We start from the raw sequence: 25582 nt of genomic DNA, 5'->3' as shown, positions 1-25582 counted from the left end.
CCATTCCCTTGTCGGTTATTATCAAAACAGGAAATCAGACCTCGCTTAACACTAAATACATTATTTGAAATGAAAAATATAATACAGGTAAGTAACATTTAAAACCGTCTGAATCTGTTATTCTTCATGTTTTGCCGTGTCAGTCAGTAATCTGAATCACTCTCATCTGTTCCATAGGACAAAACAACTTTTTCTCACGCATGAAACTCATACTCCATCTGACAGAATGATTTGAAACTCCATCTGACAAAACATCTCACTAACTGTCACTCCATCTGACAAAACAGCTCACTGTTACTCCATCTGACAAAAACATCTCACTAACAGTCACTCCGTCTGATAAAACATCTTATTAACTGTCACTCAATCTGACAAAACATCTTACTAACTGTCACCCTATCTGACAAAACATCTCACTAACTGTTACTCCATCTGACAAAACATCTCACTAACTGTTACTCCATCTGACAAAACGTCTCACTGTTACTCCATCTGACAAAACATCTCACTAACCGTCACTGCATCTGACAAAACATCTCGCTTACTGTCACCCCATCTGACAAAACAGCTCACTGTTACTCCATCTGACAAAAACATCTCACTAACAGTCACTCCGTCTGACAAAACATCTTATTAACTGTCACTCCATCTGACAAAACATCTCACTAACTGTTGCTCCATCTGACAAAACATCTCACTAACTGTTACTCCATCTGACAAAACGTCTCACTGTTACTCCATCTGACAAGACATCTCACTAACTGTCACTGCATCTGACAAAACATCTCACTTACTGTCACCCCATCTGACAAAACATCTCATTAACTGTCACCCGATCTAACAAAACATCACACTAACGGTCACCCCATCTGACAAAACATTTCACTAACTGTTACTCCATCTGACAAAACGTCTCATTAACTGTCACCCCATCTGACAAAACATCTCACTTACTGTCACCCCATCTGACAAAACGTCTCACTAACTGTTACTCCATCTGACAAAACATCTCACTGTCACCCCATCTGACAAAACATCTCACTAACTGTTACTCCATCTGACAAAACATCTCACTAACTGTTACTCCATCTGACAAGACATCTCACTAACCGTCACTGCATCTGACAAAACATCTCACTAACTGTCACCCTATCTGACAAAACGTCTCACTAACTGTTACCCCATCGGCCAAAACATCGCACTAACTGTTACTCCATCTGACCAGACGTCTCACTAACTGTCACCCCATCTGACAAAATATCTCACTAACTGTTACTCCATCTGACAAAACGTTTCACTAACGGTCACCCCATCTGACAAAACATCTCACTAACTGTTACCCCCTTTTGACAAAACATCTCACTAACTGTTACCCCATCTGCCAAAACATCACACTAACGGTCACCCCATCTGATAAAACATCTCACTAACTGTTACTCCATCTGACCAGACGTTTCACTGATCCTCTCTTTCTCGAAAGACCGAATCAATCGAACTTACTCGCTCCATCCTTCAGACAGGAACTGTTGAGGCCTTTACAAAACCTAAAGTAAAATAGACAGTTCTTTTCGCTATACATGAAAGTCCGTCGATGCATTGAAACAAGGATCCTTGAAGATAATCATACTATTTTGTATAAATCCGAGACGGCAGATGATCAAGAGTCTGAGAGGACGATACCAGGGAGAAACCTTTCACCGGTATATCAAAGCGGCGACTGTTGTTAATTAATAGTTAATGCTATCTTCGGCTTAGACACCTTCCAGCGTTAATGTGTCTGACATCGACTGCGCCACGCTGGATCCTGATAGTACATAGACGACGAAAATAACCCACACGTTGATGCCAGTCTTTTTGAGATGTTCCACAATTGTTGGTACTCCAAGCTGTTGACAAGGATGAAATATATGCAAGAATTTAAAGGTTTCTGAGTAATTTAAGCTCTCTACTCCTTCCTTACTACTTGTGAAGTGAGGATACTTATCAATGTATTTGTGCTTGCATTCTTTGTATCAGTTATCAGACTTTGTGCTGTAACATGAGTATATAAAATTAATCATCTGTTAATAATAATCATAGACTATCATTGTAAGATATTACGATAAAAAATACAGACTGGCAATGTACATTCTTACTTCTATTAAAAGACAAACTGTGTGTCCTATATGGGCGTCATATGGTGCATTGAATGGCGCCTCGTAGCTTATCCAAACATGAAACTTAACCATTCACTCTGTACAAACATTCAAAACTACACCATTAACGAATGTTCAACTTCAACCTTGGTGACAAATGCGTCACCGATATTGTACAAATAATAATATCAATGTATGAGTTGTCAGGCTTTAATGAAAGTGTAAAGCAGTGTTCCGCTATCGCACCTTACCACCTTGTGTCTGCGACACCATTCTTCTATCCATCAGACTGTCTTCGCACTTTCAAAACGGATTACCACAGATCAATTTGCCGGTGCCTTCCATTTAACCCTTTCGTTCTAAACTCAGCATAGCGCTAGGCCAAGCTGTTTTTCGGTTCAATTATCCCGCAGCACGTTCAGATGTAAGCTGCATGTGTGTGGGTCCCGCTATGTTGTAATTCGTATATCCTTTAATAGTGGGTACTGATCGTGGTTAAGATCTTGGAAGACACGCTGGAAATAACTCCTTCCTTCAATGAGATATGTGACGCCTATAATATAATGACATGGCACTACATGTCGACGTTTACGCTTACGTTGGTGCCATCTCATCATGTATGTCTGTATGTATGTATGTGTGTGTGTCTGTGTGTATGTATGTATGTTATTATTTATGTATGTATGTATGTGTGTGTGTTTGTGTGTATGTATGTAATTATGTATGTATGTATGTATGTGTGTGTGTGTTTGTGTATGTATGTATGTATGTATGTATTTATTTATGTATGTATGTATGTGTGTGTATGTATGTGTGTATGTATGTATGTATGTATGTATGTGTGTGTGTGTGTTTGTGTGTATGTATGTATGTATGTATGTATGTATGTATGTATGTATGTATGTGTGTGTGTGTGTGTGTGTGTGTGTGTGTGTGTGTATGTGTATGTATGTATGTATGTATGTATGTATGTATGTATGTATGTATGTATGTATGTATGTATGTATGTATGTATGTATGTATGTATGTATGTATGTATGTATGTATGTATGTATGTGTTTGTGTGTAGGTAGGTAGGTAGGTATTGTACTTGAGAGAGAGATATACAAAGTTTTTGAAGTTCCAATCTCAGGCAATACAATCTATTATAACATACCATCTTCCCACCAATACCACATATTAGCCAACTGTTCCTTTTGCTCTTTGCCTTTTGAAATAACTTTTTAGGTAGCAACCTGACTGATGGGCCATTTCCTTAACAGTCACATGTCATCATTAATGAGACTCTCTCATTCAAAATCGGAACTGCCATTTGTGGAAAACAAAGCCATGGAAGTAAGTGAACCTGACATTTGACAACACATCAGCAGGGGCCAAACATGTATGGTATGTTCTACGTGGCAGTGAGCCATCTGGCTTGTGCTATCCCGTGTACGTTCTTCATTAAATGATCTATAGCGCTTGAACCGAGAAGATGACTGAACACCTTGTGCACAGGATGGCCGGGACTTTACACATGAACTATCCCTTAACGATCAGTGGTGCGAAGTTTCTGACAGACAAATCTATAATTCATGTATGTCGAAACGTGCCTTTGTCCAAACGACCATGCAGTCGCTTGAAGCAGCTCACCGATTTCTCGACGTCATTATTTGAAAAGAACATCCACTGCTTATAAACATTTAATCGCCGACTTCGAAAGGTGCTTTCACAGGCATGGATGCGCGTTGATGGGATCGTCTTCTTAATAGTTATCAGAGACGTCTTGAGACTTCCTAGCGAAATAAGACGCTGTGTGCGTTTAGCCAGACAAACAATTGGTAAATCAATTGTTCCGTCAGTGGTGTGTTCCAGACCGTTGTGCAGATTGTGTTGAATCTGGTCGTCAATGCTGTGTGTGTCTGTTGATGTCATTACTAGTCCTTAAGTAAACGGGATTGTACAATTGTGAAATGGACATCTACTTGAGGGTGGCTAAAAATCTCGGATTATTTATCTAGCTCAAAGGTATGTATTTCAGTTTATTGCCATATTTTAGGTATATGCAACCATGTCATATGCGTGGATATTTAATCATATTTACGATTGTTCCAACCATTTAGTGACAATTACTTGAATGTTCTGGTAAATACTTGCTCTCTTCTTGTGAAGTTTGCGCAACTGCTTACGAATGCCAAGTTTCGTCTAAATTTATTCACGTTTCGAAACGCTGGTAATATTTCTACTGTTAAACCCATTATCAATGTTCCTATCGTAAACAGAAAAAATATTGACCTTTTCGTGAATGTCTTTGTAATTTTGTTATAAATCCGTTCAGTAACACAATTTTAGTATCACATTCTAATCTTTACCCTTATTTAATATTTCCAAAGTAATATTTGCACGTGAAGCTCTCCTTCTATAGCTGCGTAATGCAATTTTGACAATTCCGACGCATATAGCATTAACAAATGTTCCACAATTCCATAACCTGTCGCCATGGTTACGCATCCGTCCAATTTTCCACTACTGGAATATTCAGTAATCCCGACACTTCAGTGTTATGTAAGTGCAGTGCACTGTTTCAGATGACAATGACACTGCTGTCAGCAGTGTACATGACGGTGCTATGGGCAACAGTGATTACAGCCAGTGGTAGGTTGACAATTACACATTTATCTCAACATGTCTTGTTCTTGTTGAATATGTATATATGATTATCCTTGAAATATTGTTATCGACAGAATGGTTTAAGGAACGTATAATATAAACTCAAAGGCAAAAGTTAGTGTGATCAACACATTTGTGTATAAATGAGAACATTTTTATTATTTATTTTGATATTCTTTATAATACACTTAATCTAAAACCCAAACAGGGCCCTTTCGGTAGTTGTTGGGTTTTTGCATGAGTTTTTCGTGCTTTAAAAAAGTCCATGGAAATAAGGCATAAAACATGCCCTTTAAAAAGTGTGGCTCTAAACCTCGAATCAGTGTTATTCAAATCATTGTTTAGACATCGACGAGTCCAAAAACAAAAATTTGGAAGAATCTGCTTGCATTTCTCTATGCCAAGGCTAACTGAAAATGTTGGTGAGCCATTGGAATGCTTGAAACCGGCGCAACACCCCAGCCCAACGTTGCACAGGAGTTTAGCATGCACAGGAACACCATATGCCGCTTGTGGAGACGTTATTAACACAACGCCGCCGTTGCAGACCGTCTTCGAAGTGGCCGTCTACCCGTAACCACGTCACACAACGATCGTTAGATTCGAACCACCCATCTGCACCAAAGATTTCAACCAGGCACACTGACAGCCCGAACAGTTCCTGTTGTCAAAAAGAGATCGCCAAGGACCATTCGCTGGCATCTAGCAGCACATGGGATACGTGCTGGACGTCCTGCCAGCCGACAAATTTTGACATTACGTCACCAACGTCTGCGACTGCAGTGGTGCAGACATCTGCGGTGGAGAGCACGTGAGTGGAGTGGAGACATGTTCTCTACCCTGACGAGTCCAGATTCCTCTTACACCGCACCCCCAGTCACGCTTCTTCATACTGCCAGGTGCTTCTACAAATATGGAATGCCATTCCACAAGACTTCTTGCGACGTTTGATTAGTCTATAAGGCGCAGGTGTCAAGCAAGCATTAGTGCTCATGGTGGACATACACGTTATTGACTGTGTGAATTTCATTTTGACCCTTCTATCACTGTGACCTCATTAGCATGTGTCCACCAGAAACGTTTAAAATGAGCCATGACCATGATCATGAAAATATCAGTTGTTAATTCACATATCTAACTTAAAGTCAATCACAATAACCTTTGCCTGTGAGTATACATCTAGTACTATACTATATGCCAAAAAACCGCACTGTCTCTTTCTAGATTTCCAGAAACAATTTCAGTTATGGAGCCATTCTTGGTATGTGACTAATTGCTGTACACTCAGAGAACTAATTTCAGGACGGCATACGAGTTTATAAACTGAGCTCACGTTTTCTTGTTGTTTCAACGCCTGACTCAGCAATATTCCAGCTATATGACTGCAATATGTCTGTAAATAATCGAGTCTGGACCAGACATTGCAGTGATTGACATCATGAACATCGATCTACGAACTTGGGATACGATATCGATGACATGTTTGATACGAGAATAGTTTCCTGTAATCCTTTATATACTCTGAACCAATGAAATGAAACTACGTGACTCCGCGTAAGTAATTTTGTTGATAGATATACGTGCATAACATTACATCTTATAATTTCAACGGGCTGAATAATATTATCGATGTTATATATTCCCCCTAACACAAGTCTATATGTCAATGTAAACGAAGACATGGATCTCTTTACAAACCATTACGTAGTGAACGAACCGTAAGCTGAATCAGTATGTACATATAGACACTATCAATACTGATATTGATCCGTCAAGGTGGGATTATTTGTACCTTGGATACATCGTAGGGTATCATATATTTATAATGAAGACACAATACTGATGGCTGTTGTTCTCATACTCGTTGATGGTACCTTGGGTTGTCTCTACTCGTCCCTGATATTTCACTGTAATATTAATACCATTCGGTTCTCAAGAACTCCTTAAATGTTCATTCTGCTTCACTTGAAGCTTTGTTTCTTGTGTTTGGATGCACTGCAAAGCCTTTATATTTTTATCATCCTTAAACCATTTGGGATCGTGAGAGCTTTTCCTGAGATACATCCATGTAAAATGTAGCTGCATCACATACATTGCTGTGACAATATTTATTAAGGGACAATCTTCAATGTTTGCACATTGATGTCAATATTGACATCGGCCCAGTAAAGTGATGTTAATCATTGCTCAGAAAATAGAAATATTTTTTATTGTATGATGAGCGTATTGAAAAACACCTTTAGTACCATCCCTCACATTGACATTGAGATATACTTCTAATTTTCTAATTAAATTTGTAGTAGTTGAAAAACTTATTTTCATAACAAATCTCTGTTGAAAGCAGAATCGATTGTACTACTTTGACTATATTATGAGGATGCCTACATGAACAAAAGAAGGTTACCTGAGGGAAACTAATAATGTAAAAATGTAATGTATGGAGGATCCTTTTTCTCTTGAATCATGAACACTTCCAAAGCCATTCAGAGTGTGGAATGTAGGTATATCAGCAATAGACATTGTGTGTTTTTTATGCTCCTTGTCATCAATATTGTATATGCTGCCCATAGTACAGATTGAGCACTTCAGAAAACCGATGTGTAGGTCCAGGCGAACATGTTGCTTTCTCAAACAGTAGCTTGAAACAAATGTTGTTCGGCTGACAATGTAGGGGGTCTGTTATAAAGCATACCAACACTTAGTGCTAATTTGACAGAAACAATAGTTTTTATAAAGAAACACGATTTTTATCTCCATTGTGTGATACAACGAAACATAATTTTTTATCTCCATTGCGTGATACAAAGAAACATTATTTTTTTCACCATCGTGTGATACAAAGAAACATTATTTTTGTCTACATCATGCGATACAAAAACACGTTATATTTATCTCGATCGTCTTATTTTGTCTACATCGTGTGATACAAAGAAACATTATTTTTGTCTCCCATCGTGTGATACAAAGATACAAAGACATTATTTTTATCTCCATCGTGTGATACAAAGAAACATTATTTTTGTCTCCATCGTGTGATACAAAGAAACATTATTTTTGTCTCCATCGTGTGATACAAAGAAACATTATTTTTGTCTCCATCATGTGATACAAAGAAACATTATTTTTATCTCCATCGTGTGATACAAAGAAACATTATTTTTGTCTCCATCGTGTGATACAAAGAAACATTATTTTTATCTCCATCGTGTGATATACAAAGAAACATTATTTTTGTCTCCATCATGTGATATGAAGAAACATTATTTTTGTCTCCATCGTGTGATGACAAAGAAACATTATTTTTGTCTCCATATAAGAAAAACATTATTTTGTGATACAAAGACACATTATATTTATCTCCGTCGTGTGATACAAAGAAACATTATTTATGTCTCCATTGTGTGATACAAAGAAACATTATTTTTATCTCCATCGTGTGATACAAAGAAACATTATTTTTGTCTCCATCGTGTGATACAAAGAAACATTATTTTTATCTCCATCGTGTGATACAAAGAAACATTATTTTTGTCCATCGTGTGATACAAAGAAAGATTGTTTTATTATTTTTGTCTCCATCGTGTGATCGTGTGAAGAAAAACATTATTTTTGTCTCCATCATGTGATACAAAGAAATTATTTTTGTCTCCATCGTGTGATACAAAGAAGAACATTATTTTTGTCTCCATTATGTGATCGTGTGATGAAACATTATTTTTGTCTCCATCGCGTGATACAAAGAAACATTATTTTTGTCTCCATCGTGTGATACAAAGAAACATTATTTTTGTCTCCATCGTGTGATACAAAGAAACATTATTTTTTGTCTCCATCGTGTGATACAAAGAAACATTATTTTTGTCTCCATCGTGTGATACAAAGAAACATTATTTTGTCTCCATCATGTGATACAAAGAAACATTATTTTTTGTCTCCATCGTGTGATACAAAGAAACATTATTTTTGTCTCCATCATGTGATACAAAGAAACATTATTTTTTTTTGTCTCCATCGTGTGATATTTTTGTCTCCATCAATATAAAGAAGCATTATTTTTGTCTCCATCATGTGATACAAAGAAACATTATTTTTGTCTCCATCGTGTGATACAAAGAAACATTATTTTTGTCTCCATCATGTGATATGAAGAAACATTATTTTTGTCTCCATCTCATGATATGTAGAAACATTATTTTTGTCTCCATCGTGTGATACAAAGAAACATTATTTTTGTCTCCATCGCGTGATACAAAGAAACATTATTTTTGTCTCCATCGTGTGATGCTTGTTTGATATGTTTCTTTTTTATTTACCAAATGATATTCGCAGTTCGCATTGATTGATATTGTTTTTCTCCCGATTACGGTGGCAAGCATAAGTCGACACTTTTCATATAGACTCAGTCAAACTTGAGGATACTGTTCCCATTAAAGAATTAGTTTATATAGTTTAACATTTCCAATCCTGGTAAGCTTTTGTTCGTAAGATTTTTGTGATGTATATTTTTGTGTATTACGTTTGAGATTAATTGCCTTTGAAACAATTTCTTTCCAACAGTAGACGGCTGGCATTTCAAAGACCGTGGCTGTTTTATCAAAGACTACTCTTCAAAGGAATACAAAACATATTGACATTCTCCAAAAGCTATGTCATACATTACATGATCAAACAGCTTTTGTGAAATAATTCTAATCGCTACTGAATTACAGTTGTTTGTAAGGTTTAGTTTGATGGCAGGTCCTCGCAGATGGCGATGGTGAACTATATTGTTTGCAATGGCTTTGTTTTGTCTGTGACTAGTAACCTAATCGCAATGCAAATCATCCGTTTTATAGATGGGCGCAACAACATTGGCAGAATCCTAATTACACATTCACACCGGCAACATATGGAACCTGATACGATACAAACCCTCCATTTGATATCACGTGTATGACTAAGTCTTCTGATATTAATTGTATACAACAATTTTACTTTAACGTTCAAATGTAATAGTCAGATATTTGTTTCGTTTTGTGTGATCTATTAACTGTCTTGCGCATATGATTTGAAGATATCAAAGAAACCAATGCTAGTTTATTCATCCCCACAACAGTCATGGGTGTTCTTACCCGTGAATATCTGGGTTAGAACTGATCTTCAGTAACCCATACTTGTCGTAAAAGGCAACTAACGGGATCGGGTGGTCAGGCTCGCTGACTTGGTTGACACATGTCATCGTATCCCAATTGTTTATATCAATGCTCATGATGTTGATCACTGGATTGTCTGGTCCAGACTGGATTATTTACAGACCGCCGCCATATAACTGGAATATTGCTGATTGCGGCGTAAAACTAAACTCACTCATTCTTATGTTGTATGTATAACATGGAAGTCAGTCATCTCCCTGAATTCAATATGATAATGCAAACATATATTAACCAAATACAATGCTTCTGTGTTGTCTTACTGTTTCTATAGTTGTGACAGGTGAAAGTTTGCGGCTGATTGAAAGCGACTTCTGGGAATGGAGAATGGAACAAGCGCCGGAGTTTGCTTCCTCAGTTGGCATTACAAGATACAACGACAAGCTGGCCTCCTACAATGTGTCCGTGTTCGAATCTAGGCGGGTATGTGTACGCCACACAATCTGACACAATCTGTATCATATAGCAGCAATCTAGTCTCTGAAAGGCATATACTTTACCGAAACTACAGTTATTGAATATAATGAGTGAGTGAGTGAATTTAGGTTTATGCCGCACTCAGCAATAGTCCAGCTATATGGCGGCAGAATATAATGAAGTGGGGCTAAGAAACTTTTATATTTTCCTGAAGATCCTGAAAATAATAATAAAATATTCTTAAATACCTACCAAAGAAACTAGGGCAATCGTGACAGGCAACATGGAGTCCCTTATACCTGTTCCAGGAAAACTATGCCCATGCTTCAACACTAACATAAAATGTCGACGTTACTTTTTGACCTTAATGGCTCCTTTATATAAAAACGTTTTGGAAACTTATGAAATCGATATTTTTCAGGAACTTAAATTACTATTAGTTCTGAAGGTTTTATGTTTCTCAGAAAGGTTATTTTAGAAGATGTCACGTGCCTTTTAGAAGCAAAGCGTGTGTGTTGTGTGTTAAATGTTGGGCAGAGGAGTCAACCTCTCTCTCTCTCTCTCTCTCTCTCTCTCTCTCTCTCTCTCTCTCTCTCTCTCTCTCTCTCTCTCTCTCTCTCTCTCTCTCTCTCTCTCTCTCTCTCTCTCTCTCTCTCTCTCTCTCTCTCTCTCTCTCTCTCTCTCTCTCTCTCTCTCTCTCAGCCCCGATCAAATCGATCAAATACTCATTCAGTTTTATCAAATTATAAATATCTGCAATATCGAATCTCAATTTATTGCATTTGTAAATGATCAGTTAATTGCATACTCCGTTTCAAAGAGATGAAAACGATACTTGAATCCTTTAAGGTAAAGCAAACAAAACAAGCATTTACGTTTTCATCAGTGCAGTCATTTGGAACAGAATACAAATGACCTTACACTTGTGTCCCTCGAGGCAAGGCTTGGCAGTGTTTCCATGTTACACACAGCTGATGTGTTAATGCTGCATATGACCTGACATAGTCCCCATTGGCTATGAATTCTTCGTTCGTCAAGTACGAGCGTCAATACACTTTGCGCTATTCACCAGGGCCCAGAAGTTATTAAATGTAATTGTGTTCATTTTGAAAATATTGTATTGAATATCATTATCCTAACAGTAATCATTTAGCCATTCGAAATGTTATCGACATGCAAGAAGTGGTCGATGACGTTATTCTGAAGTTTATGCGATAATAATGAAACATATCTTTACAGTGTTCGTGATACTTGGAACCGTATCACATTATTTGACCGATTAGATTATATACCCAGTAAACCATGGATGTTAGTGGATTTTCATCCTAACCAGGCTAAGGCAAATCTTCTCTTATGCTTAAACGATTTGCTGAATAGAAATGGTTATCCTTCCCTCGGCCACAAAAGTGTTCTTTTGTGTAGACCAAATTACTGTTTCATAAAACTGTAATTATTACATTTTCATAATAAAACTGTAATTATTACATTTTCAGAAAACTGTAATTATTACATTTTCATAAAACTGTTTTCATTACATTTTCATAAAACTGTTTTCATTACATTTTCATAAAACTGTATTCATTACATTTTCACAAACATCCTTCAATGTTTACGTGGTAAACCACACTGGGGTCAATAGGTTTTCTTCAAAATTCCTGGAACACACGCATAGAATAAGATACGATTGTAGACATATATATAAGTCAATATTACAGCTCAGTTAACATCCACAAATAGTCCACAACCGCTGGTTATCTTGTACCTATACATACTTCTTTTGGCTTCAAAAGAAACTATGTACTTGACAACTTGGTACGATATATCAATACTTCAAAATTTATCATTGAAGTGAATTAGTTTTATTATATGGTAAATAATATATAAATATTATATGGTTCCAGGCTTGGCTACGAGCAATGGTTTCATGAGTTACACCCACCTGGTATAATCGCTTTTCGGCTTGAAGAAAGACATAAAGTCTTTTCTGTAAGGTCAGAAATATCAAGTCTTCCGTTTACAAAAAGATTACTCTGTATGCATGGAACAAAATAGCTTTCCACTGATTACAATATAGTCAAGACGCATGTGAACCTCTCCTCAGTGTCTCACAGCCAATAGGGGACGTGCGTGTTGCGGAAGATAATGCGTTCTTAGCATTAGATTGCAGCAGACCCTGTGACCTCCATCAGGATTAAATGACTTTGTCTAAAGCACATGGTCACAGGGGAAATGGGTGTCAGTGGGATTCCTTGCACTGAATAATCATTCATTTTGTAGAGCAACGAAAACATGCATGGTGTGAGGAGTTAGGCAATATGAAGGGACAACGAGACATGTATGGATTTCAGATTTGTGTTATGTTTCGGAAACTTGTCTCTTTGGTGGATTTGGGCTTTCCTGTTTGTATTTCCACAGTGGGCAATGTTTTATCCTTGTGATGTTTAGTTACAGACCATTATTCAAATACCATGTTCTCAGATAAATGATAAGTCCATCACTTCAGCATACAAAATAGTCAAAATGCATTTCAAATGTTGCAGACCTGTGCTGAACTGAAAATGTAGCTTTTGTTTGATACATAGCATGAAAAATATTTTTTGTCAAAACATTGTCAGGGTATTTTATATAAGTTATATAATGATGCTGTGATGAACCCCCCATAGTAATGCTTGACTGCTGTTATGTCATAAATGGATATTCATATGGTGAGGGTAGACATAGCAAATAGAGGGTGCTATATAGGAATACACAGAACCATGAATGCTTTTGACTTTTACCGTAATGTGTGTCGCTGTGCCACCGGTCAATCCTGACATGAAATCAATTTGTTCAATGTTTGTCCCAGGAGATAATACGCTTCTACGAAAGAGTCACAGCGATAGAACAAAAGCCTTACTACAAAGGCACCATCTATAATGTGGTTAGATGTTTTGATCTTGTCTCCTATGTGAAAAGCCTTGTAGATTCAATCGATCCTTCTTCAAAGTGTATTTCGACGATATGGCTGGTTACCTTCCAGCACGCATTAGGTGTCTATGCGAAAGGAGAGAAGAGTTTGTTATATAGTCCCATGCGAAAATCGATTTAATTAGAGTAAGTGAGTGAGTTTAGTTTTACGCCGCTTTTAGTAATATTCCAGCAATATCACGGCGAGGGAAACCAGAAATGGGCTTCACACATTGTGCCAATGTGGGGAATCGAAGCCGGATCTTCGACGTGACGAGCGATGTTTTAACCACAAGGCTACCCTACCGCCCCGATATAATTAAAGGCTTGTGTCAAACTGAAATGTGTGATTCACGTTAACTGCCATATTGCGAAAGCGATCTTCCACCCACCCAGAATTTTGTCATTCAGATGCAAAAGAACAAAATACATTAATGAATTAAGATTAATCCAACTCGTGCAAGTTAAGTAGTTTTTTCTCAACTCAAGGGTTGTAGATGCTATCTGTTATTCCATATATCGGTTTTACCAAAAATATTTTAAGGTCATTCGTTCAGTCCCAACTGAAAACTGTTTCTCGCTCCTGCAGATTGTTGTAGAAGGTTTTTTGGAGCGCCTCATGGATGTCGACTTCAACGATCTCGACACGGCAGACAAGTCAGACTACCAGATCCTCAGTGACCATCTTGAGACGTATCTTGACGGGTTCACGTGGAGATTGTGAGGAGCTACGTATCTACGATTCATATTACATATGACAGGGTTTTACCTTGACTCACAAAAAATATTAGTTTTAAAGGTCCCTACGGACAATATGATGGTCCTGAGAAGTAACAGTGTGGAGAACGTTTCGATAATTTCTTCAGAGCCTGGAATGAATCATTGATCATGTGGACTAATAGATGAAATAATTAAATGATTGTTTCTGAAAAGAAACAACAACAAAAACACTTAGCAAAGTCATAGATTCGTGGGTACAATGAATACTATTGTGAATTACTTGTCTGCGTCCATACTCTACATTTGTGGGTACTGGACGCACATTTACGAGTCTCGTAAAACCCTGAATATGGTCAAACACAAAATATTTCATAATTCCATAATGCAAGCAGGACATTCGTCTATCTCACAGACCCTGAACTATATTATTTTTCTTAGAGCCTTGCCCTCCCTACGATGATAAAGCCATAACTGAAGCAAGATTTCCCCAGGTTCAGGAATCCCTGGTCTCCGTGGGGCTCCTTTTAAAATTAAATGGGTTTATCTGTCATAATCAAAATTCGATGTATTCAGTGACTAAACGTTTGTCTAGCAGGACACAGAAAGACCTGAATGAAATAGCTGTACATATATAGCTCCGAATATAACAGCCTCAATATTTTTCATTTGCCATAAACACGAAACGTTAATCCTGGAACAATGAATTCACGTGGCTTTCATCTTGGTCATTCTCCAGATACGAGACGCTGAATCCTATCAACTTCCTGGAAGGACTGCAGACCAACCCTGCTCACTTCTTTGAGACTCTGCCGTTCAAAACAGACCATGACTACGAAAACTACCTTCGACGCCTCCATAAGCTACCAAAGCAAGTAAGTCATATACTCTAGGGACCAAAATAAGGGATCACATGAAAGGACAAGTGTTCCTTTATTTTTTCCAAATTTCTTCACAAGCTTTGTATCGCATAGCTGTGAAGAAACCTGGAAAAAATCAAGGGAACACTTGTGCTTTCATGTGATCCCTTATTTTTTTCCCTCAGTATATTTACATTTTGTGTACGATTCACCCTCTGTGGCGAAATGTATCCATTAACAGAATATACGTCTTTGAAGTAATAGAGTTGTTGTGATCAACGCCCAATGTCGATGATTTTCAGGTGCCGTCATTTGCTGTCTGTGGCCTTAAACAACGAACAAACATAACTAAAACACCATTGTGTCGAACTTTAATGAGTCGAATTTAAAGTTGTCTCGAAGTAAAAACTTAGTCCCTTCACATAGCCTATTGAATCATTTGTCTCATAAATCGAACTTCTGATAACTCGAAGTACATAAGTGCTTTCAACTTCGACACAATCGTGTTTGACTGAATCTGCTCTTGTTATTTGCTCAATCCGCTGACGCATACTAGGGCTGTTGTAACAAATGTTAATCCCACACGGACGAAAACGTGCCCGCCTTATACACACATCACGAAAAGATATTCCTGATGTAACTAAGCCCCCTGATTACGGATGTCCCCGTGTCTATAACACATTTCCCTCAAGAGGATGAGAAATTGATCAGAAAGCATTTCGGGTCACTTTGTGTCGACAAGTACAGTGAGAGCATCATCTGCTTAGCGGCCCTGTTCGTCATTATTCTCTTCAAACCTGTGTTTACGCGAGGTCTTGAAAGTTTGAATATTAGATTACACGTCGCAAATGGGATAAGGGACGTGTGAGACGATCCGTTTATTCAAACGTTACGTGGGTGTTGACTTTAAATCATGTCCTGCACGGTCTCAGCACAGACATGGCTAACACATTGTTCAGGAGATCCCAGCAGTGCTATTCCTCCCGAGTGATTTAATGTTAAGATGCCTTTTCTAAGGACATTATCCCACGAGTGACAGATAATCCATATTTACTGAATGTAAATGAGTTTTTTATTCAAATTCATTTTGAAAGACAATGATGATATTTATTGTCATATGACATGGTCAAAAGAATGGAACAAACGATTTTCAAAGGTAATCAGCTTGAAGTGCATCTAGCCTTTCTTATTGAGACCAACCATTCCCATGCCTTTGGGCGCTATTGTAAGCATCATCGCCTTGGTCACGACCGTATGAAGTGTCCAGCATTATCACAACCGTTTGCAATCTTCCAAAACGATGCATCTTCGATATATACACTGCTGCACCAGTCCTCGAAATCTGGCAGTGTCGCATCAACCCGAGAAGATCCGGGTTAGAATTGGTCTTTAGCAACCCATGCTTGTCGTAAGTGGCGACTAACGGGATCGGGTGGTCAGGCTAGCTGACTTGGTTGACACGTTTCACCGTATCCTAATTGTGTAGATCGATGCTCATGCTGTTGATCACTGGATAGTCTGGTCCAGATTCGATTATTTTACAGACCGACGACAAAAAGCTGGAATATTGCTGAGTGCGGCGTTTAACAACAAACCGATCTGGCAGTGACAAGCAGTGTCGCATCAGTATTAGCAAGATAAACACTAACACCACAGTACATGCAATAGTTTCAAAGACCCGAATTGGAATTGGTCTTGCTTGCCCTGTGAGTTAAACAACAAAAAGTTTCAGGGTGCCGAAATTGGACTTGTCACAAGCATTAACTTGCTACGTAAGTTGTAACATGTTTTGTTTACTTTCAGCTTGCAGAATTTAGATATCTGTTTGGTGAGGCAGTACGCCAACAGCACACTCTACACAGAGTTTCCGTGGTAGGTGGTCACACAACACAACAGCATTTACAGAGACAACACCGTTAATCCAACTCAAATAGAGCGAGGTTCCTTATTAATGAATCAAAGTGAAGCATAATGATATCGGCTACAATTCTTGCAGTTCATTCTGAGCTAGGAATTCACTTGCCATTCTCGATGTGCATTTAACAAGACTCATGCAACTTTAGGTCAATATGTAAGATTCTTGAAAAATCATTTAGGAAGTATATCGTGGTTAAAGTAGAGGAAATCAAACGAATCTGTTGATTCCGGATTTCTGCATTACCTATACACTTTCCGTATTAACGAGGCTTCTCTGCGGCTAGTAAAACCTTGTGTCAGACTGATTAAGACATTCAGGCATACAGTGTTATTCTGTAGAGAGGCCACCAGTAAGTAGTACATTAGTAGGTAGCGGATAGCTCATTGGTATGAGATGTTCATCTTATGATAGAAGGTTTTCGTGTGTTCCAGTGTAAAGTGCAACCTATTTCCATGTGTATCAGAACAAGGTGCAATAGGGTAGCTTTGTGATTGTGAGTTCTTTCTTTACGCCGAGTCCTAGGTTCGAGTCCTGACATTTCTGCGACATATGAGGCCCCCCTGTTACATGTAAAATCCCCACCGTGATGTTATAATTAAACATATAACAGCACCATGTGCAGGAACTTAATTAATTAACTTTCAATACTTTCCCGCCAATTTAGGTCAGTCAAATATTTTATATTTTATATTTTTTTATATTTCATTTCAAATAGGTTGAATACCGTTTTCATGCAATGTGTTCATCAATATCTATTTTCCAAAGGCAGCGGTGTCAATCTGGTATTTACTCATCATCTTCTTTCAACAGGATCCGGTTCCTGGCCAGATAGAGAAGTTGCTCGTTGATGACGTGACACAATCAGCCTTCTACAGTCCATTCCTCGACATGTCAAGTGTAACGGAGGTTAAAAGGTAGTTCCTAACAAACCTTCAATAATGATCGTTAAAAGGAATGCATTGTGAATAAACAGTGCAGATGCCATCGTTCGTCACAGAATGTATGGTAGATATCTAGATCCTTCCCAATTTTGACGGATCAGTGACACAAATTATGTCTGATGTAACTAATTTTGCCATCTGCTGTGTTTTTAAGGTGGATACTTGACTTGTCTTTGCATGTGTTTGTGACTGGTGCCACCGATGGGTCAGGATACCATGACCTTTTTGCTAAGAGCAGATGTTTCAGGATACCATGACCTTTTTGCTAAGAGCCAGCTGTTTCAGGATAAGCTCACCTTTTCGCGAACACCACAGTTTGAAAGTGAATCATTAACACAAGCTCATGATATAGCCTGACCGCACAATTGACTCTTTTTTATCAGAAATATCTCATGAATATGGAAAGGATGTTGTCGCTTTTATACCATTGTGAATCTTCGTGTCCAGCAGATAGTTCTTGCTGTTGATTATTCATTACATTAGCATTTATATTTCATATTTCCAGTGAATATTGATCAGAGCATATTATCAACTTTCTTCTCGGATGTACAATATAATGAATATAATTATGAATTTGAATCTCTTCAGGAGTGAATTAATTCGCCAAATGTTCCATTTCAGAGATGAGATCAGAGACAAGGGAAAACAATTGGTCAATGACGTCATAGAGGCATTCCGAACACTGAAGAACTATATCATAAATGTAATGTAGTACATAAATGTAATAATTATTTATAAATCGGCAGTTTTACAGCACCATACAAGTATAATGAAGTTATTGCATTGGTGTCAGTTTTAGCATTCCCCGTTTCCTAATCGTTGATAATTTATTTTTGAAGGGTACTGTATTGCGTTCCAAATTATTATAGTTTCTTCTTGCGCATCATCAATAAATAATTGTAAGTTTTTCTTACTTTATACATGTAACACTACAACGCTGGACATCTGTATTACTCACTATTATTAATATTCTTGCATTGTTAACCTCTGCTCGTCCACTGAAAATGAACATGTGTTTTATTACTGCTGTGACCTTCAAGCAATAATAGTAAAGAGTGAGTGAATATAGTCTTACGCCGCTTTTAGCAAAATTTCAGCAATATCACGGCGAGGGACACCACAAATGGGCTTCACACATTGTACCCATGTGTGGAATCGAACCCTGGTCTTTGCCGTGCCGAGCAAACGCTTTATCCACTAGGTTTCCACACCTCCCCGTTAGTGTGATGGTTATATATGTTCATGTTACATCGGGATTTCATTACATGTTCATGATTACTGAACACATATAGCGATGCGTGTGCGTATGTGCGTGCGTGTGTGTGAATGTGTGCATGCATTGCATTTCTGTATGGATGTGTGTGTGCGTGTTTGTTTTACTTGTCCAGATATATTCCTCTGTTATAGCGCGAGCCCTTTAAGATAGTATACGCTGTTAAACAGTCATTTGATACCCAACTCGGAGACTGTACACGGACCCGAGCCGACCGGTTCTTGTTTTATCCCTTATAGTATGCCAAGTCCCAGGCACCTTTTACATCCTATGACATGACGCAACCGGAATCGAACCGCTCAACGAAAAGACGCTTTAGACTAAAACGTTTTTTGCCGGTGAAAACAACATTGACGTTTTCCTTCACTGTTTCTGTGTCGTGTTCCAGGAATACCTGCCCCACGCCCGGTCATCCTGGGGTATTGGTCAGTGGGACCATGGGCTGGAGAACTACAGGGCATGTCTACGGTGGCACTTGTCGCTGGACATCACGCCGGAATATGTTCACGGGTTGGGCCTGAGCGAGGTGGCCAGGATACGGAGAAAGATGGAGCAAGTACGTCTCCAAGCATGCACGGCTGCCATGCTGTCGTGGTTATGGTGTTACTCGTTTTCGGTCATGATACCAAAAAAGTTGAAATTTATACTAATGAGATTGCATGATACCAAAAATGTTAAAATTTATACTAATGAGATTGCATGTGATCTGTAGTTGTTGTCATGATTGAAGTGATTTAAAGTGCTACTTCAATTTCCTTTAGTGGCGTTTAGAAGCTGGTATGATAAAGAGGAACACGTTTTATGGGTAGACAAGTTCTTTATTGCTTTGGATGCGACGTTTCGGTGTAGATCCTAACACCGTTATCAAGCAAATGACACCAAATAAGGTGTTAGGGTCTACACCGAAACGTCGCATCCACTGCAATAAAGAAGTTCATTTGCTTGATAACGGATCATTTGCTTGATAACGGTGTTAGGGTACGTTTTAGGTAAATCATGTTACACATGTTTTGATAAAATGTGTTGAATCTTTCTAGACAATGGACAGAATGAACTTCAATGGAACTATTTCTGATTTCTTCAATGAGGTCCGCAGTGATCCCCGTTTCCACGTGACGTCTGGGGTAAGTATGTAGGCCATCCCTTGTCCGCCAGGGAAGGAGGCGGGATGGGAGTACACATAGTGGCCCATGGCTTGGTGTAAAGTGAGGGTTTAACATCTACAGAAACCTGTTTCAAAAAACAAAGACAGAGTTTAGTAGGTGCAGAATGCCGTCTTCATGAATAAGTAGATTCCTGTGTCCACGAATAAGGCGGGTGCTTCGTGTCTACAGTATCCGGTGTCCACGAATAAAGCGGGGTCTTAGCAGGTGTAGAATCCCGTTTCCATGAATAAAGCGGGAACTTACTAGGTATAGATTCCCGTGTCCATGGATAAAGCGGGAGCTAAATGAGAGGAGAATCCGTTATCTACGAATAAAGCGGGGTCTTAGCAGGTATAGAATCCCGTCTCCACGACTAAAGCAAGATCTCACTAGGTACAGGTTTCTGTGTCTCTACGAATAAATCGAGTGCTTAGTAGGTACAGAGCCCCGTCTCCGAGAATAAAGTGGGTACTTACCAGGTACAGAATCATGTGTCAACGAATTAAGCGGGTTCTTACTAGGTATGGATTATTGTGTCCACGAATAAAGCGGGGCTTAGTGGGTGCAGAATCCGGTGTCTACGAACAAAGCGGGTACATAATTTTAGGGTTAATATAAAGGGGAAGGTTCTATATCTCAATCCGGTTTCTATCAAGGGGAGAATCAAGTCTTGTTTGTTTGATGTTTAATGCCACAGTCAACAATGTTCCAGCTAAATTACGACGGTCTGTAAATAATCAAGTCTGACCACCCGATCTCACCCATATCTTCACGGGTCGAGAGAGTGCAATATCCAAGTTTAAGATGGCGATTGAATCCAGTCTTCTATTTTAATTTTTAAAAATTATGTATCTTTTTTCAGAAAACACTTCTACAGAAGTACAACGATATTATCTACAATGAGATATATCCAAAGCTACCACGACTGTTCAAAGACATCCCAAATTTGCCTTTAAGGTACAATTAAGCATTGAAACAATACCTAAACTAAATGCCAAAAGAAAGTGTCCCATCAAAATTTTGAAATTATGTTTCGGGGGAAGTGATTCCACAAACGAAACTGAATGTTTTCTATGCACTTAAAAGCATCCCAAATGTAGGTCAAATAAAACTTGCCAACAATTGAGAATTTCGTGCACTTTGGGAATAAAACAGAAATACATACTTTTCCATATCAAAACGCACAAAATTCCCATTGAGAACCAAGTCATTGTGAATGCAACCCTATAGAGCTTAGATGACAGGAAAACACATTTTAAATGCCCAGGCTAAGCCGCGAACAGAGAGAAAGAACAATAAACATGACCAACATGGGCGCGTCTCACGCCCACGTTACAAGGACGTTTTGATGCCACCGTAAAACCATCAACAGATCAATGGAACGTTTTCAACAACTAGGCACGACCTTGGATAGACCGAGAACTGGCAGACCAAAGGTCACGACCCCTCATGAAGACCTTTATCACAGGAATGGCAGAACATTCCCAATGGCGTCATCAGACGTCTCACAGCGTCAGTGAGACGTTGTGTTTTGTGGGTGCATTAACCCTCGAGGACACATAGGATACTGACCACAAGAGCAGCCTGGAGTGTACATTGAACTCGATAAAGAATTTCAAACTCTATGATTTAAATTGTGAAACTGAAATTTGAACCCATGTGAATCCTTTCTCTGTAAATTAAATAAGTTTGCTTTGTTTACTTGTGTAAACAGTTTTAAATACTGTGGAAGCCATCCATCCTTCCAATACATATGACTTTGCATTCAATGCAATTGGTTATATTTTCGTCATGGGACACTTTCTTTTGGCGTTTAGTTTAATATATAATTCCTGAAATCAAACTACCATCAAACACAAGTATGTAATACAAATATATATAAGTCGAGTTTCGAAAAGATAGCATAAATCTGTCACGCCAAAGGTCGGTGATTGATAATCCAGATGGGTATAATATATAAACGTCCCCTCGACATGATATTGCTGAAATATTGATAATATTGCATGAAATCATATAGTTCACGTAAAAATACAATTTATGAAAAAACTTCAATACGTATTAAGTCAACATAACGTACTACATAAGGACACTTGTACATCTACTCTGCTGTTTCAGAATAGTGCCGATGCCGTATGATGGGGTAGGAGGAGAATATCTGGCGGGGACAGCGGATGGAGCTCGTCCTGGTATCTTCTACCTGAATCTCTTCCATCCAAATGAGATGTAAGTAAACTGGCCCCAAACCACCCGTCCCGTTTAGCGTCACCCGTCATATTATCATGCACTGTGCCACGTCCAGCTTGCAGGTGTGAGTCATGACCATCCGCTTAAGGACAATGTGAGACGAATGTTCCAGGGTTCGTTTGCAGTTGTTGTTGTTTGGTTTTTGTGCCGCTGGACCCGAATACGCCCCTCTGTGACACACAACAAGAACCTGCTCTAGCCCGGCTGGTGATCTTCCTCCACGTCTTCGTATTCAGGGACGATCTTCCGTTTTGTCTTTAGGACGAGTCTCTTCCTCTGTGTTTTCAGGGACGATCTCTCTCCGTGTCTCCAGGACGACTTTCTCCATCTATGTCTTCAGGGACGATCTTCTTCCTTGTGTTCAGGACGCGGTTCTTCCTCTTTGTCTTAAAGGACGAGTTTCTTCCTCCTTGTCTTCAGGACGAGTCTCTTCCTCTGTGTATCAAGGGTCCGGTTCAAGAAAAGTCCAGCGAAAATGCTTATTTGAGAAAGTGTTCGTGAGAAAGTGTTGCCGTCAGAGCAGTGATCGGATCAGGCCCTTATTCTTACGTCCTGATTTCACACGATGTTTGTCCAGCTGCTAATAAGCACGTGGTGCCAACGGAGCTGACGACTAACAGTTATTTGAGACATTCCTGCATCGAGCATGTTAATCATTCGCAAGGGTTTTCTGTCAGATAATCTTCGGCGAATCATGCTGAAGAATAATGATGACAATAGTTCAGAAAAAAATCAATTTCATTTTTTGTCGACTTAAAACGGAGTAGCAAATAGCCTTCTGTCTTTACGCCTATTTCCGCCAGCACACATTACTTCTTACCTGTGCATTACTGTTTGTGTCATTGAGATGATTTTACCAATAACGGTACCCAAATAACTTTCTCATCTGGCACGCTCATTAACTCCCTTGGATATTCCGGGTTCATACTGGGGCTTATCGCGGACATTCTGTGAAATATGATAAAAGATATGCATTGTAGTATAGGCACCTGTTCTTGGAAAAAGCGTCTGTAGTCCGTGATGTTGGACAACTGCACACTTAATGTTCCTTCATTTAGATTTAGTGTCGTCTACATATGGCCTATCTCTACATTTGTAACACAGTAATGATGCTGATCTTCTGTATAACAACTGATTGATATACTAGTGTTCACCTGTTTCCTAATGTACAGATTCTCCCGAAATAGAGGAACACGCTGAGAATACCTCATGACTGTTATTGGTAAAATTATGTAGGTTTTCAGGAACAAATGTACTCAGGTATAGGTTGTAACCAACGTTAGGGTCAGTTATAGTCTCTCTCCCATAGTATCATTTTCTACCAGAAAATCTCTAAATGAAGCAAGTCTAGATTTTCCTATCACATCAGACTTCACTGCCGCTCATCAATATCAATTATGCTTTTGTGTTTTCATCAAAATAATATATTTTAGAGATTAAGCGTTAGCTTAGAGTCAGTTACAGCTCAGCTCCGTTGTTTTGCGCGGACGACTCCATGAAATGATCAATAATTGGGGTATTCACATGCAATTGACACTTAAGTGATTTCTGCCTTGGGTGTGCTGTGGAAGGGTACATTTCATGCTGACCCCATGTCTTTGAATTATTTTATCTGAGACTGTGTTTTGTCTTTTTGTGTTTTTATATTAATGAGTGGTAAGATGATAATTGTTTAGATACCATCTCCTATTTTTGTCCCATCTTCAGTGCTACCATCGACATGAAGGCGTTGTCTCTTCACGAAACTGTCCCTGGTCACCATTTACAGGTACGGGCCATGTGTTTCTGTAAGCGTTATTGTGAATACGCTTATTTCACAATCTCACTGTGTCTCTGTGAACGTTATTTCAAGTGTCCCTGTGTTGATGTGTGCTGTTGTTGTCCTGTGAATGTGACTGTATTATTGTGTTTCTGTGAGTGTTACGCTGTTGACTCGATGTTAATTGGTTTACTGTGTTATTTTTAGAGCTGTTACTCTGTGAGTGTTACGCTGTTGACTCGGTGTTAATTTGTTTACCGTGTTTTTTTAGAGCTATTACTCTGTGAGTGTTACGCTGTTGACTCGGTTATAATTTGTTTACTGTGTTATTTTTAGAGCTATTACTCTGTGAGTGTTACGCTGTTGACTCGGTGTTAATTTGTTTACTGTGTTATTTTTGGAGCTATTACTCTGTGAGTGTTACGCTGTTGACTCGGTGTTAATTTGTTTACCGTGTTTTTTTAGAGCTATTACTCTGTGAGTGTTACGCTGTTGACTCGGTGTTAATTTGTTTACTGTGTTATTTTTAGAGCTATTACTCTGTGAGTGTTACGTTGTTGACTCGGTGTTAATTTGTTTACTGTGTTATTTTTAAAGTTGTTACTCTGTGAGTGTTACGCTGTTGACTCGGTGTTAATTTGTTTACTGTCTTATTTTTAGAGCTGTTACTCTGTGAGTGTTACGCTGTTGACTCGGTGTTAATTTGTTTACTGTGTTATTTTTAGAGCTATTACTCTGTGAGTGTTACACTGTTGACTCGGTGTTAATTTGTTTACTGTGTTATTTTTAGAGCTATTACTCTGTGAGTGTTACGCTGTTGACTCGGTTATAATTTGTTTACTGTGTGATTTTTAGAGCCATTACTCTGCGAGTGTTACACTGTTGACTCGGTTATAATTTGTTTACTGTGTTATTTTTAGAGCTATTACTCTGTGAGTGTTACGTTGTTGACTCGGTGTTAATTTGTTTACTGTGTTATTTTTAGAGCTATTACTCTGTGAGTGTTACGCTGTTGACTCGGTGTTAATTTGTTTACTGTGTTATTTTTAGAGCTATTACTCTGTGAGTGTTACACTGTTGACTCGGTGTTAATTTGTTTACTGTGTTATTTTTAGAGCCATTACTCTGTGAGTGTTACGCTGTTGACTCGGTGTTAATTTGTTTACTGTGTTATTTTTAGAGCTATTACTCTGTGAGTGTTACGCTGTTGACTCGGTGTTAATTTGTTTACTGTGTTATTTTTAGAGCTATTACTCTGTGAGTGTTACGCTGTTGACTCGGTGTTAATTTGTTTACTGTGTTATTTTAAGAGCTATTACTCTGTGAGTGTTACGCTGTTGACTCGGTTATAATTTGTTTACTGTGTTATTTTAAGAGCTATTACTCTGT

The 25582-nt window shown here is 38.5% G+C and overlaps 1 protein-coding gene and 1 long non-coding RNA gene across 2 annotated transcripts in view; one reads left to right on the top strand and one right to left on the bottom strand.

The window, feature by feature from the left end:
• Positions 1-150: 150 nt before the first annotated feature.
• Positions 151-24378, bottom strand: LOC124263511. The gene is made up of 4 exons (XR_006894862.1): positions 24368-24378; positions 19792-19869; positions 6329-6332; positions 151-161 (listed from the first exon to the last, which is right to left on the bottom strand). It is a non-coding gene; the product is annotated as an uncharacterized LOC124263511 (long non-coding RNA).
• Positions 3621-25582, top strand: part of LOC124263494 — a 32967-nt gene continuing 11005 nt past the window's right edge. The window contains exons 1-13 of the mRNA XM_046698153.1: positions 3621-4142; positions 4703-4769; positions 10248-10396; positions 13926-14056; positions 14793-14928; positions 16717-16785; positions 17642-17745; positions 18394-18475; positions 19434-19601; positions 20083-20169; positions 21053-21147; positions 22306-22413; positions 24142-24202. Coding sequence (XP_046554109.1) covers positions 4703-4769; positions 10248-10396; positions 13926-14056; positions 14793-14928; positions 16717-16785; positions 17642-17745; positions 18394-18475; positions 19434-19601; positions 20083-20169; positions 21053-21147; positions 22306-22413; positions 24142-24202 — 1257 coding nt within the window. The 5' untranslated portion in view covers positions 3621-4142. The remainder of the gene's footprint in view (positions 4143-4702; positions 4770-10247; positions 10397-13925; positions 14057-14792; positions 14929-16716; positions 16786-17641; positions 17746-18393; positions 18476-19433; positions 19602-20082; positions 20170-21052; positions 21148-22305; positions 22414-24141; positions 24203-25582) is intronic.

The sequence above is a fragment of the Haliotis rubra genome, unplaced genomic scaffold (assembly GCF_003918875.1).
Source record: "Haliotis rubra isolate DU_JTF1 unplaced genomic scaffold, ASM391887v1 Scf120, whole genome shotgun sequence".
Lineage (NCBI taxonomy): Eukaryota > Metazoa > Mollusca > Gastropoda > Lepetellida > Haliotidae > Haliotis > Haliotis rubra.
Note: the sequence above shows the minus strand (reverse complement) of the source record. Positions and strands in the feature narration are given on the sequence as shown.